This window comes from Salvia hispanica, chromosome 4 (assembly GCF_029641045.1).
Source record: "Salvia hispanica isolate PSC_SH4W2 chromosome 4, Shi_PSC_v1, whole genome shotgun sequence".
NCBI lineage: Eukaryota > Viridiplantae > Streptophyta > Magnoliopsida > Lamiales > Lamiaceae > Salvia > Salvia hispanica.
The window spans coordinates 10,155,083-10,169,707 of record NC_142695.1 but is presented as its reverse complement, the minus strand read 5'-3'; the positions used below and the strand labels follow the sequence as shown (position 1 = coordinate 10,169,707).

General features: G+C 40.4%; 2 protein-coding genes and 1 pseudogene across 5 annotated transcripts; 1 reads left to right on the top strand and 2 right to left on the bottom strand.

Moving 5' to 3' along the window:
• The first annotated feature begins 12 nt into the window (after positions 1-12).
• LOC125196814 (uncharacterized) lies at positions 13-4,524 on the top strand. Of its 4 annotated transcripts, XM_089057091.1 has the most exons (9): positions 13-158; positions 513-678; positions 756-878; positions 1,229-1,440; positions 2,408-2,551; positions 3,296-3,513; positions 3,670-3,928; positions 4,037-4,172; positions 4,265-4,524. In XM_089057091.1, the coding sequence occupies exons 2-8, from the start codon at positions 591-593 to the stop codon at positions 4,163-4,165; spliced, it is 1,173 nt and encodes a 390-aa protein (XP_088913217.1). In that variant the 5' UTR covers positions 13-158; positions 513-590; the 3' UTR covers positions 4,166-4,172; positions 4,265-4,524. The 4 variants fall into 4 exon arrangements, with proteins under 4 accessions (XP_088913217.1, XP_088913214.1, XP_088913216.1 ...); XM_089057088.1 differs by having other exon boundaries at positions 4,037-4,524; XM_089057090.1 differs by having other exon boundaries at positions 17-158; positions 527-678; positions 4,037-4,524.
• Positions 4,525-4,751: 227 nt separating this feature from the next.
• Positions 4,752-5,630, bottom strand: LOC148927225 (UDP-glucuronate 4-epimerase 2 pseudogene; annotated as a pseudogene).
• A 3,187-nt stretch (positions 5,631-8,817) lies between these two features.
• Positions 8,818-13,789, bottom strand: LOC125196811 (3-phosphoshikimate 1-carboxyvinyltransferase 2-like). Its single transcript, XM_048095442.2, has 8 exons — positions 13,303-13,789; positions 11,280-11,524; positions 10,903-11,056; positions 10,240-10,454; positions 10,044-10,161; positions 9,756-9,966; positions 9,365-9,426; positions 8,818-9,266 (listed from the first exon to the last, which is right to left on the bottom strand). Exons 1-8 carry the CDS (start codon positions 13,618-13,620, stop codon positions 9,048-9,050), a joined length of 1,542 nt encoding a protein of 513 aa, XP_047951399.2. The 5' UTR covers positions 13,621-13,789; the 3' UTR covers positions 8,818-9,047.
• Positions 13,790-14,625: the final 836 nt, after the last annotated feature.

Here is a 14,625-nt window from a genome sequence, read left to right as displayed (position 1 = left end):
AATGGGCTAAATTATGAGAGACCCGACCCGAATGATGCGCGATTATCTCGTTAGAAGCAGCAGTAAGAAATTAGGAATAGAAGATATCTGATCAGAGAAGCGTTGCTGCTAATGAGATTTCTTTGATCCTCTGCTTCTGCTAAAAGCTGTTAACTAACGTAAGTTGATCTGATCTCATTATCTGGGCAAGTTTATAGAATCAAGGAAATCATCCTTTAATTCTTATTCCATGCTTAGAATTGTGTGTTTCACTAAGTCGCAAGTGTGGAACTGATTAATGCCTAATACTCAATGTTAAATATCCTCTGAAATATAGGGCTATGCTATGGGATAAGCTAATTTGTATTGTATGTCACTTTTCATGTGGAATGCGTGTGTGTGTGGAGGGCAAGTTCGTTTGCTGATTTGTGCGTACAACTAGAAAGCTGCATACATTTCTATTGTTATTGTTATTGTTATTGTTATTGTTATTGTTATTGTTATTGTTATTCCTGTTCTCATTGTTATTGCAGTTCAAATCGTGCAGAAAGAGCTGGAATTCAGAAACTGCAGTTGAATGTAGTGGTAAGCTGTTTGAGGGAGTATACAGTATGGTGCTGGGAAAGAGAATATGTGTTGGATGGAATCGGTTGCTTTTACTTCTTCCCGCTGTTATTTTAATCCCCCACTTTCTATCAGGTAGATCATTTCATCTTTCCTTTAGGATTTTATGCTGTTTTTATGTTTAAGAAATGGGATTAAGATGTTTCTTCCAGTCAAGGAGCTTCATCAACAAATGGATTCTCGGGATGTACCTAAGGAGAAGCCAAAGAAGCCCGATCATCTTATTCAAGGACCTGCAGCTGGGGAGGGACTTCACAATCGTTTGCAATGCCAAGGTTGGACAAATTCAGTCCCTCTGGGAAAAAATTTTAGCTTCTCTTTCACGGTTCCCCAATTTCTTTAGAGATAAATATTTGTCCACTGGTTTTATTGTCTCATCAATTTCTTAAAGATAAAAGGGTTTCCATTCTTGCTGGATCTAGAACTGCATATTACGTTCCTCGCTATCTAATTCAGGCTACAGGCATGAGCACTTTGATGATTCCATACCAGTTTTATCCATGCACAGTTTTAAACCTATATTTTCCTACTATTTGTTCTTGTATATTTAAATGTCCAGTAAGAATTCATGACTATAATAAGCATATCATTCATTATCTGAGTGCTGGACCTGCAATATTTTCAGGAACAAGGGCTCTTAATCGAACACAAATTCTGAAGTTTCGTAACAACTCTCTCCCAACGGACCATGTAGCTTTAGTCACTGTGTTCACTACTTACAACTCCACTGCTGACAGTGACAGTAGACGAAATGACTTGGTTAGTGTTGGGAACGTGTCATACAACAAGGTGGAGAGGTCGATGGCTATTTTGAATGTTTTCTTAAATTTTGTTCAGGTATTTCTTTATCACACTTTCAAAGCTACAATTATTGAAATGAGTTTGACTCACATGACCAGTCGTAAGCTGAAATATTAGTATGCATAGGATTTTTACAGGTATAAGTTTTATGAATAATCAGTTGTTGAAAATTATAATTCAAATTAATCTTATATACAAGTAATGATATCTGGAAATTCTATTCCTATCCACATGCGTAGTTATTTGTCATCTAACAAAGATAAATGGGAAGTAGCATTCTTGTCTCCTCCTTCCTCTTTATATGGTGAATATGAAAATGACTCTTCATGCATTTTCACATAACTTAAGAGCTGTTTAGATATCATGATTATCTTGGATATCTATGCTAATTTTTCTTCATGCTTCCATAAGATTAAGCTGAATTGCGTATTATAGCTTAAGCAACATGTTGACAATCTGGTTTGTGAAATAGATTTGCCTTGCTTTGCAGAAACTGTCTACTTTACAATATGAGCTACTGTTATCTCTGTTTAAAAATTGGATGTGGATCATCTGCGAATACTATTAGAAAAAATATCATGGAAAACATTTCTGAAGTCAGCGGGCCAGATATCCATAGTCAATAGTTTTAAGTCTGTCTTAATTTTTGATTCTTTACACCTTTCATTTATCATAAGGCTTAGTCCCTAGGAAGGGGGTTGGAATTCTTGTAGTCTCTGTGTATGAGCAACCATTGGTAGGCATTTGCTGTTTTCTAGAAGCTTCCTGAAAAACAATTTTAATACCATAACTGCCAGCAGTTTATGAAGAACTATACATCCATAATGAACTTTAGTAATATGGACTTGAATTATATATATGACACCATCTTTCCCATTATATTTCCACTTGTCCCGACTGGGTCATATTAATCACACTATCTGGATGCTGTATGTGCAATGTCTGAATGTCATTAAATTTTCTCAGTTGAGTCTACTAATTTGATGGTCTATTATGATTCTAGGTAACCATGCCTGAAAGTCATGTTATCATTCTTACTGATCCTGCCGTTGATCTCCCGCTGCATAGAGATATCGTCACCATTCAACCAATACAAGGTGAATATTCGAGAGACAAGTTGATGCTTCAAAGAATCAGGTCTTACATTGTAAGAGCGCAGGGCATTTTGGGAATTAGGACATTCTTTTTCCTAACTAAGTTTGATGACTCTTATATGTACTAGATACTTTATATGAAGGATATAAAGGTGATAATCAACTACCACATGTTACAAGAGCTGATTAAACTAGCCTTATTTCTGTCTTTACATGCTCATCTTATATTAAATGCAAGCATCTTGAGATGACTTTCTTAACGAACCTTTAAACTTTCTAGTTTGCCCATGGACTAGAATAGTGGTATTTTACCTATAGTTAGCATCTACTACCTCCGTCCACGAAAATTCGTCCCGGTTTGACCGGGCACGGGTTTTAAAAAATGTAATGGAAAGTGAGTTGAAAAAGTTAGTGGATTGTGGGTCCTACTTTTATATATTAGTTTTATAATAAAATGTGAGTAGGAATGAGTTAGTGGAATATGGGGTCCACTACCAAAAATGGTAAAAGTGAAATGGGACAAATTTTGGGGGACGGACGGAAATGGAAAAATGGGACAAATTTTCGTGGACGGAGGTAGTAATAAATATAAGCAAATTATGTATGTTAAATTTCTTCTGTGTAAATTCTCTTCATATTGCACTTCACTTCTACTAATGGACATCTTTATTTATTTAAGTTAGAGCTTATGTTTTATCATGTATGTAAGAACTTTTGGCAGATTTTCTTTATAAATTGATTTACAGTTCAGTAGCAAGACTTTCCCACACTCAATTGCAATACTGTTGTTTCTGCAGATGTTTCTGCAAACAAGACTTGAGAAGCTGAAACAAAAGCAGGAACAAGTGACTCATTTCATTTTCACGGATTCTGACATAGCAGTAATAGGGGACCTTGGAGAAATATTTTCCGACTATCCTAATTTTGATCTGGCTCTTACATTTCGGAACAACAAAGATCAACCTCTAAATTCAGGATTCATTGCTGTAAGGGGTACTGCTGATGGAATTCAGAGGTACATTTTTTCCCTCTTTGCTCTATATTTATGATTCGATTGCAAGTTGCAAGAAACTTTGAGTTTCTGAGCAAATTTTTCTAGTCCATATGATGAACTTTTGTGCTTGATATGAGTGAATAAAATGAATAAATAATACTCTCTTTTTGTCTACAGGGGTGTGGCATTCTTACAAGAAGTACTAGCAGTTTACAGTTCAAAATTTATGCAAGCTTCTCGAATGCTTGGAGACCAATTAGCTCTTGCATGGGTTGTTAAATCTAAACCTAACTTTAACATAAAAAGGTTCTCCAGAGGAGAAGCTTTCCAAGACATGATTGGCGGTGCTTCAGTGCTTTTCCTACCATGCTCTCTTTATAACTGGACACCACCCGAAGGTGCAGGCCAATTTCATGGAATGCCTTTGGATGTGAAGGTAAAATATATGCTTATGGACTGCTGAAAATTGATTTGTTATTCATTTTCTGGCTCAGGTTTTTGAACAACATTTTTCTTTCAAATTCTGCCTAATTTCTGGACATAGGTAGTTCATTTCAAAGGATCAAGAAAGCGACTGATGCTCGAGGCCTGGAACTTCCTGTCGTCTTCTTCAAACCTCCCTGATATGCTCTGCCTTATCTTGAGAAGTGGAAGAACAAAATATGACTTCTGATCTCGGTGTAGGCTTCTTTTGCCGTTGCAACCATCATCACCATCGTCAGGTTGCATGATTTGATTCTTCATTTTGAGCTGACATTGTTTCTACTTCCAGCCAAGACGCCAACAATCTTTCAGATGGATGTGTGTGTGTTTTGCCACCCAAGACCGCCACGTCTTGCACCAAGTGTAATCGTCTCTCTTTCTCAGTCTTCAGATGGGTGTGTGTGTTTTGGAGCCATGGGTCCGAAAATAGTTTGATCAGATGCAACAGATTACCTATAAACAAGTTTTCACTTTTCAGGTGACTAGGAATTCGTTATTGCTAGTATTTTTTTTTCTTGAAGAGGAAAAGAAATGGTCCGTTAGCTACTATATCCTCGACGCAGTGTTTGCAGTAATGTCATTGACTTAAAATAATATCACTTCCTTTAAACTGCTGAAACAAATTTGGTTTTCACCAAATTGAATTGCAACAGCTACCGCTGAAACCAATTAGAACTAGATTTTTATCAAAAGCCCTTTATTAACTACAGAGGATAAATACGAAGAACTGTTGAGTACTATACTACTAGTATCCAATGCAGCCAAACAACCCTTCACTATATCATCAATGTAGGTGAATCTCTAGCCACACTCCCATGATCAGCAGCCTCGAAGATGGGAATCGCCTTCCCTTTCAACACATCCCTAGTGAAGAAGAAATATGCCATGTCTGGCCTCCCCCATGCCCCATAAACCGTGAAGAATCTCAATCTGGTGAGGGAAAGCCCGTGGATGTGATTGTAAGTATGTGCAATCTCCTCACCAGCCTTCTTAGTTGCAACATACAAAGTAGCAGGCTGATCAGTTCTATCCCTCTCCGAAAACAGCACTTTGGTGTTCAATCCATACACCGAGCTACCCGAAGCCCACGCAATGGAAGGCTGAGGTTTGCAAGCAAACCTTCCAAACCTCAAGCAAGCTGACTAATCCAGCGATGTTGCTATGCACAAAGAGTCATTAGTAAATAGTAACAATATCTATGAGAGTTTAACTGCAATTAAGAGTTTATAGGGTTTATCTTCCAACAGTTTCTTTAGAGCATCCACAATAGAAATAGGTCAGCTATAGGTCATCGACTCTCTCTCCCTGCCACGTTATCAGCACTAAAAATCCACCTGCCACATCAGCATAGGCTAGCCATAGGCAGCCGAAATAAAAATAATTCAAAAACATTACGGAATAAAATTTACGATTAAATTATGGAATTAAATTTACGAGACATATACGGGAAAATTCATTCATTTCATTAAAAAAAAGGTACATAGATAAAAAAAATACATTATTTTTTTTCAAAAAAAAAGGGCTTCCACACACGAGCCCCGCCACTCTCTACTCCTCGTCGTCGCCGCCGCCGTCCTCGCCGGCGCCACCCGAGGTATTTGAGCCCGCGCTGAACCCCCCACCAGTGCGCTCGAGGCATCCAAATCCACCCGCATGTTCTCAAGCATCGAGTAGTGGGACCTCTTCTCCGTGGGGTCGGTTGCGGCCTTCCACTCTTGGAAGACCGCGAACATCCGTTCCTCCGTTTTTGCACGCGAGAATAAGGTGTACGCACGTGGGGAGGCAGGTGCCGAGATGACCTCCTGGGGCGATAGGGGGGATCCTCCCCTCGCTGCCCGTTGCGCCCGCTTTTGGCCAACCGGGCGAGGGCGACGAGAAGAGGATGGAGGGGACGGAAACTCCTCAGCATCTGGGGGGAGGTCGTGGGATCCGCCGCCGCTGCCGTTGTAGTCGCCGGAATAGTTCAACCTCTGCTTCTTCGGCCACCCAGCGTCGCACCCCGCCCGAAACTTCTCGGAGTCCTTCAGCAACACATAGCATTCTCAGAAGAGGAACTCCTTATACTTCCCCGACAAGGGGAACTGACTCTCCGCTATCCTCTGGGCGTCCTCCTCATTCTGCCCACTAGTCATCTGGCGGAGGGCATTGACGTACAACCCCGAAAATCGGCCGACCGCGGCCCTGATCCGTTCTCACCCCTTCCGGCACTCCTCCCCGCTGTAGTCCTTCCCATGCGGGCAGTTCCTCCTGTAGGCTGCTCTAATCTTCGCCCACATGTTGACGACCCGCTGGTTGTTCGCAACCAGCGGATTGTCGCAAACCGACAACCACCCCTTGGCCACGCCGGCGTACTCATCCTCCGTCCACTTCCTCCGCGTGGGGGTGTCGTCAACACCAGGCTGCGAGGACTCGCCGACCACCTTGCCCTCCTTGGCCTTCTTCTTCTTCGGCGCGGCCCGACCCGCTGGAACGGGAGTGTCCGGCTCCCCGAAATCAATCTCCATCTCATGCAATGACAAAATGTCATCGCCAGTAAACTGCGTCTCCACTGGGTTCGACGTGTGAGACGAAGCCGTAAAAAAATCAAGAGAGGGACGATAGACCGGGTTCCCCCCCCACTCCGGTGGCCCCTGCATCCCGGGATGCATACCGTGCTGCATCCGTCCCTGCCACATCATCCCCATCATCTGCTGCTGCATCTGGGGCATACCTCTCCACCCCGGCGCTGACTGTCCGCCGCTCGCCTGCACCCCGCCCGGCATCCCCCCAGGTTCCTCCCTGCATCCCCCCCTGCATCCCCCCTGGATCTCCAGCCATCATCCCCATCAACTGTTGCCAAGGGACGTTAAACCCTGGGCCCATCTACCCGCCCATCTGGTCCCATCTAGATCCCACGGGTACCATGGGAGTATGAGAGCCGCTCATCGTCGGACTGGACTCGTTGTTGTTGTCCATCGTTCGATGTTGCTCTTGTACAGAAATTTAGAGAGAGAGAAAACTCGTTAAAACAAGTGGTGCAAATGAATATGAAACTAAAATCGCGTATATATAGGTTTTCAAAAAATTTAAATAAAAAACGAAAATTGGCGCTGGCCGATCGGAACGCCACAATGGCGGCCAGCGCACCCGAATCGGCTAGCCCACGCCGATTTTCTCGTCGATTCTCGGCTAGCCGATTGCAATGGTTCGGCTAGCTGATCAGCTAGCGACGCGAATCGGCTAGCCGCTATTGTGGATGCTCTTACACTAGAAAGATTTTGTGACTTTTTCTATAATAAAAAAGGGACATTCCTAATTTATAAACATAGAGAGATACCAAGTTAATTACTACTCCCTCCGTCCTATAAAAAATGTCGCACTTTCATTTTTAGTTTGTCCCACAAAAGATGTCACATTTCCTTTTTTGGAAAAAGTTCCTTCTCACATCAATTATAAAATTATATTTTCTTTCACCACTTAACATACAAAATAACATCTCTTAAAATCACGTGTCATTTCCCAAATGTGACATCTTCTTTAGGACGGAGGGAGTACATAACAGTGGAATACCCATAAAATGCCTAATTCAAAATTCCAAAATGTTGGTATTATACATCAAACTCAACCATTTAAAATGTTATAAGGTGACACAGCTCTCTCTCTCTCTCCATGTTCAACTGCTTTTACAGTTATTGCAGTAAGAAATTATATAGACACACATGTATTTATAATAAGGGTTTTTGGCTTAAAAAACCATAAACTTTGCCCGAATTCTGGTTTTTCCCACCAACTTTAAAATTTGTTTATAAAACCACAAATTTTTGATTCGTTTGCTTCTTCCCACGGCGGGTCACCGGTGAAACCCGACTGGTCTATGTGTCATTTTTAATCCTATTTGGCGATAAAAGCACATGTGGGATCCTATTTGGCATGCCACTTGTCTTATTCAATTTTGCCATATTCACTTTTTCCACCCTTCATCTTTATTGAATTCTCATTTCTAACCCTTCATCTTTACCATATTCCCTCTTCACACCCTTGCCTCCCCAAATTTCAGCGCCGCCACCCCCTTCCTCCCCGCCTCAGCCGCTCGTCAGTAGCGCTGTCTACGAAACCAACAACCAGATGCAAGGCTGTGGAGACAGACGGAGATGGTTTCAAGAAGGAGAAGAGCGATGGAGATGGGAGATCGGCTCGCACGCTGGCGACAGGGTAGACCTCGGTGGAGGCGACAGAAGGGAAGCAACAGTAATGTCGGTAGCAGATCTTCGCGAAATGAAATTGAACAGGAGACAACGTGAATTGAACCGGAGCTAGACGAGAATTGAGGCTGGACGTAAGATCCCCGGTGAAGATGGGAACGAAGGTGGCTGCATCTGATCGCTCAAGCTACATTCAATTCGACGGAGGCAGCAAAGCTGCGCGCGGCTGTGAGAGAGAATTGAGGCAGAGCTGAGAAAGAGATTTGGCCGTATGAATTGCAGATTGAAGAGATATCGATGAAGGAGTATCTCGAGATTTGCAGATTGCATCTTGAGAAATTCATTGAAGATTATTTCTTAAATTTTTTGCAGATTGAAGAGCTTCAGAATTGCAGAGTGCATCTCCAGAAATTTTTGAAGATTACTTATTTAATTTTAAGTTTTAATTCAAAAAATAGCGTGATTTCACTGTCAAAAAATCAGTTTCCAAGTCATGTTTCCGATTATCCACGTTGGACAATTTTGCACCGGAGTTTTGGTATTCGGGTCGGGTTGGTAAATAGCAAACGAATCAAAAGTTCGTGGTTTTAAAAACAAATTTTAAAGTTGGTGAGAAAAACCGGAATTCGAGAAAAGTTTATGGTTTTTAAGGCAAAAACCCTTATAATAATCTAGGATATATTATTGCTCTTCACATGGCATTGCATGGCATGGCTGGCCAAGTTGACAAGAATACATCACACGAAACACTAATTATTTTTCAAGAAATGCTCACAACAATTCAATCTATGTCTACAACAAAAATTATTTCCAGCATTAAATATGTTTTTTCACTGTTAAAACAATTCTCACTGTAATCTGCGATTCATTGTTCATTCGCTTCCTCGTCTTTCAGTGCTTGGAAAACGTAGCAAGCACGTCAAAATAGTTGGGGAAGGTCTTACGGGTGCATCCGGGGTCCTTGATGGTCACTGGAACCTCAGCACATGCAGCGAGAGAGAAGGCCATCGCCATCCTATGATCATCATACGTGTCAATGGCCGTCACATTCAATTTCTCGGGTGGTGTGATCACACAATAATCTGCCCCTTCCTCAACCGTTGCTCCCAACTGAAACATAGATACGAGTAGAGCAATGATATAAGATCACAACAACACAATAGATATCCATCTATCTATCGAGGAGGCACGCCTAAAAAGCAACAAACCTTTCTAAGTTCTGTGCATATGGCAATCATCCTTTCGGTTTCTTTAACCCTCCAGCTAGCCACTGCAAACAAATGAGGGAAAAGAAGTCAGCTTAATTAGTATCGAAAGTAGAAGAATCTGAGGAAAAGGAAACAAAGTGAGCAAAAGTTAATCAAAGAAATTGAGAATAGATGTTCCTAGTTCAGGTCCATTGTTTCAAGATAGGATTAAGGATTAAAGGTAAGGTATCATTTATGTTGCTTTCGTTTTCATTTTTAACTATATCGAAACCCCTTGTGTCCAACTATTTCACCCATTACTATTCACTAATTAAACAAAATTACAGAAGACAAACATATGATAAGAGGTTGCCAAAAACTTGTTATACTACTTGAATTAAGGCGGTCATACCATCTCTTATAGCAGTGGGTCCATCTGCGAAAAGTGCCACAACAGCGAGAGTCATGGCCACATCGGGCATTTTGTTCATGTTTATGTCAACAGGTCGCAAATGTTTCCTCCCAAATGCATCACGAGGAGGTCCTTTAACAGTCACACTGTTCTCGGTCCAGGTAACTTCAGCACCCATTTTTTCAAGAACCTCGGCAAATTTAACATCACCCTTCAAAACACAGGAGAAGAAGATATTAGAAATTGAAAACCTCAGGAAGATCACAACATCGTATGGGGTCCAAATACCTGCAAACTGCTTGTTCCACACCCTTCAACAGTAACGGTTCCACCAGTAACAGCAGCGCCTGCCAAGAAGTAACTGGCGCTCGAGGCATCGCCTTCCACATAGGCTTTCCCAGGAGACCTGATGAATGCATCAAGTTAAAGCTTCGACAAAATCGAGTTACTCTTAGCTGCTTACAGATTAGTGGAGAGAACTTACTTGTACTTTTGACCTCCTCGGACCAAGAACCGGTCCCAGCTGTCACTGTGCTCTACTGAGACGCCAAAGCGTTCCATCAATTTAAGTGTCATCTCCACATAAGGCACAGAAATGAGTTTGTCAATGATTTCAATCTCAACATCTCCTAAAGCCAGGGGTGCGGCCATGAGCAGAGCAGTCAGGTATTGGCTGCTTATGGATCCAGATAGTTTCACCTGCAAACATAAGGAAAGAACATAGAGAAGATAAATCATAAATTCTCGGTCTTCTAACGGAAAGTGTTGTTTCCCTTCCCAAATGAGGAAGTAAAGCTCAGAGGGAGGGAGAAGTTCTTTCAGTACTCTTATCCAGATCAAGTACATTTCAAATATCTTTGGCACCGAAAACAACACTCACAATAGCACATTCGGTACTTTGAATGAATCAATCTATCCAGTTCCAATATGTAAGAAAAGTAATAAGGCAAAAAATTCAACATTTATTAGCTTCTCCCAAGTCTCATTTATAAGCAGAAAGTTGTATCGTTTCGTCTTAGAGAGAATTGACAAGATAGGTATCACTTTGAAGCTTGCATATGACATTACTGTACGTGACATAGTCATGCAAGCATGCCTGAATAATTACCACAAACGCAACTAAATTCCATATGAAACGAAGACCCACCTTCCCACCAGGAAGACCTCCTTTTCCAATAACACGAACAGGGGGACAATCAGTGCCCAGGAAACAATCAACTTCAGCACCAAGCTGCTGAAGTCCAGTGACTAAATCACCAATAGGTCTCTCTCTCATGCGAGGAACTCCATCCAGCACATAGCTGAAAGTAATAGCAGAGTGTATATGCCAGACAGTAAGAAACCCGATCACACTAAGGATTTAGTAGCAGCTTAGCATGCAAACAAATCAATTGAAATATTTTATTGTATTAAGTGCCCCTTGCAGATACAGCATTTGTCTAAAAACTCAAACAGAATCACAAGAAACGCTCTCAAGGATCAGGCATAAATATAATACAAGTGGAAAGTGTGTAAATAATATACCTTGCATTCCCGCCAGCAGCAACAACTGCAGCAGTCAATGGGCGCATTGCTGTTCCTGCATTTCCCAAGAAAAGTTGAATTTCTTCCTTAGCTTCTTTAGAAGCTGGAAATAAACCACCCGAGCCTCCCACAACCGCACGTTGATTAGCTTTGTCTTCTTCCACATCTAGCCCAAGAGTCCTTAAGGCACCAAGCATATAATGAATATCATCACTGCTTAGTAAGTTGTCCACAACAGTCGTTCCCTGGAAAACATGTAACGTTATTTCAGGAACATTCTTAAAAGAAGACATAAATTCAAAAATTAATAGATAACTGTGGAGCGCGTAGTTCAAGATCCACCAGAAGTTTGTTGCATCTTATGACTGACTAACTTATAAATTTACAGATAAAAAAATAAAATATACTTGAAATTGACCTGTGATAAGAGCCTAGGGACTCCTAAAGTATTGCTAACATTAATCAAATGAAAATTTGAGGTTGATGTGAAAGGTTCAAAATGTGATAATATATACTTCCTCCGTCCCAAGTTACTGGAGGCGTTTATTTTCGGCATGGGATTTAAGAAAGTTGTGTTTAGTGAGTTAGAGCATCCACAATAGCGGCTAGCCCACCGGCTAGCCGATTCGCGTCGCTAGTCGAACTATTGGAAACGACCAGCGCAAAATCGGCGAAGAAATCGGCGTGGGCTAGCCGATTTGAGGGCGCTGGCCGCCATTGTGGCGTACCGATCGGCCAGCGCTATTTTTTAATTTTTTTAAAAATAATTTTTGAAAAACTATATAAACGCGATTAAAGTTTCATTTTATCCGGTTGCATTTTTTTTAAATAGGCACACAGACGACGGGTTAGGCCCAATACAAAATTAAGACCTAAAATAGAAACATGTCTCAGCGAGACCCCCGTTCGGCTAGCGGCAAACTATAACGGATTCAAGGCATACTAACATTTTTTAATGAATTTTTTTAATAAATTAGTGAGGAGTAGAGTGGGGCGGTGGCTCGTGTGTGGAAGTCCGGATTTTTTTTATTATGTAATTTTTTTTATTTTTAGTTAATGTACTTTTTTATTTAAATAAAATTAACGAATTTTTCCCGTATATGTATCGTAAATTTAATTCCGTAATTTAATCGTAAATTTTTTTCCGTAAATGTAGTTGTTTTTGAATTATTTTTATTGCGCCTGGCCTATGGCTGGCCTAAATCTAATGTGGCAGGTGGATTTTTAGTGTTGCTGACGTGGCAGGGAGAGAAAGTGGCTGGCCTATGGCTGGCTTAGTTCTATTGTGGATGCTCTTAAATAAAGTAGAGGAGGGAATAAAGTAAGAGAAAGAAGAGAGAGTAAGTAAAAGAAAGAATAAAGTAGGTGTGATTACATGTTTTGTTTTTAGCCAAAAAGAGAAATGACTAACTTGAGACAACCCAAAAAGGTATACAACTCAAGTAACTTGGGACGGAGGGAGTATAAAAGAACAGAAAATTTATGTGATACTTTTCTTCTCACACTCTCATCTTCAGCTACAGACGAACAAGTGCTTCAAACAAGTAATCCTAAAGAAATATATTCCAGCATAAGTATTGGAGATAGATTCACCAATTACTAAACTATTTCTCCCTCCGTCCCATAGAAATTCATCATCTCTATGCCAACCACATAACCAAAGGGGGAGATTTCTTGGCAGCTCAATAATGGAAATATAACTACTAGTATGTGAGGCCTTAACATCCAGGTTGCATTGAAATAGATCTAGTCTTGTCTCAAACTCATCAAGAGTAACATAATGCTTACACAAATGATACTACGATTACTAAAATCAATTTTTTTATGATCTCACTCACATTCAGTATTAGAACAAGTGTGCAGAACACATAAATAAACATTGCGTTTATAACAATAGATAAAAAAAATGTGCCACCTTCAAGACCAATAGCCATAAAAATAAACCCTTTAATATAACATGCATTGTGGCAATTTAAGAAAAAGGATAAAAAAAAATGGACAATCAAGTGTGTAAGTAATATACCTCAGACAGAGCAGCAAGAAGCAAAATTCGGTTGGAGAGTGATTTCGAGCCCGGCAACTTAACAGTGCCGGAGATTTCTTTGATGGGTTGTAGCACGATCTCCGGCACCGTCGACGGCTTCTCCGCCGTTGCGACCGAAGCCACAACTCTCAATTGGTTTGTCCTTTTAACCGTCAAGACGGAACCTTTACCCGAACCCCACGATCCTTTCGACGAATTGTTGAGAGTCTTGGGGGCGAAAAACAAGGAAGAGGATGTTGAAACCGGAGATTTAGCATTAGGAATTGAGAATTTGGGCGGGGCGAGATTGTGCGCCATTAATTATGAAGAGGTGTTTTTGAGCAAGTGAGAGGAGAATGTGATGATTCTTGATCCCTTTCCCAGAATCTGAGATATGAATTGGTGTAGATGTGAAGATGTGAAGATGTGAGGGGTTAGGTTGAAGTTCAACTAGGCAGGGTCTGTGTCGCGAACGACTCTTGTGCCTTCACCAACCACTTTTGTCTGCTCAACTTTCGAAACGTGTTGAATATGTTGATAAATAAATTTGTTTGCTCTCTCTTCTTCCTCCGTGATAAAGTTATTTTGTTATTTTGGTATGTATTCCAGTAGAGTCATTTTCTAAGTACTTTCTCTGTCCCGCTTAAGATGACATATTTTCCTTTTTAGTTTGTCCCAACTAAGATGACACATTTCCTTTTTCAGAAATTTTCTCTCTCCAATTAATACACTCAACAACTTTTTCTCACTCCTATTAAAATATCCATCTTTCTTTATCTCTCTACTTTAATACTTACACCCACCGTTTCTCTCTCTAATTAAACACTTTAACCAATAATTCCTAAAACCCCGTGTCGGCTAAGCAATGTGTCATCTTAGCCGGGACGGAGGGAGTAACATATTTTTTCTCACTTACTTTATCCTCTCTTAATTTATTCTATCTCCATCTCTCTATCTTTTTCATTTTCTATTTACTCTTTCTTTACTTAATTCACTTAATAGTACAATTTTTCTTAATCTTTATACCGGAAAGAAATGCATCTACTACTATGGAACGGATGAAATACTTTTTAGCTAATATATTCATTTTTAAACCTTTCATAAAAATAAGTCACTTTTATTTTAGATATTTTTTTTACAATAAGATATATTTAATTTTTTACTAGTAATAATTTAATTATTTTTTTCTTTTTATCTCCATTTTACTTAAAATTTGTGCCGCGCTAAAAGTGTTAATCAGTGTGTATGAAACACTCCCTCCGTCCCAATAATTATGAAACATTTAGATTTCGGCATGAGATTTATGCAGTGTTGTTTTGTGAG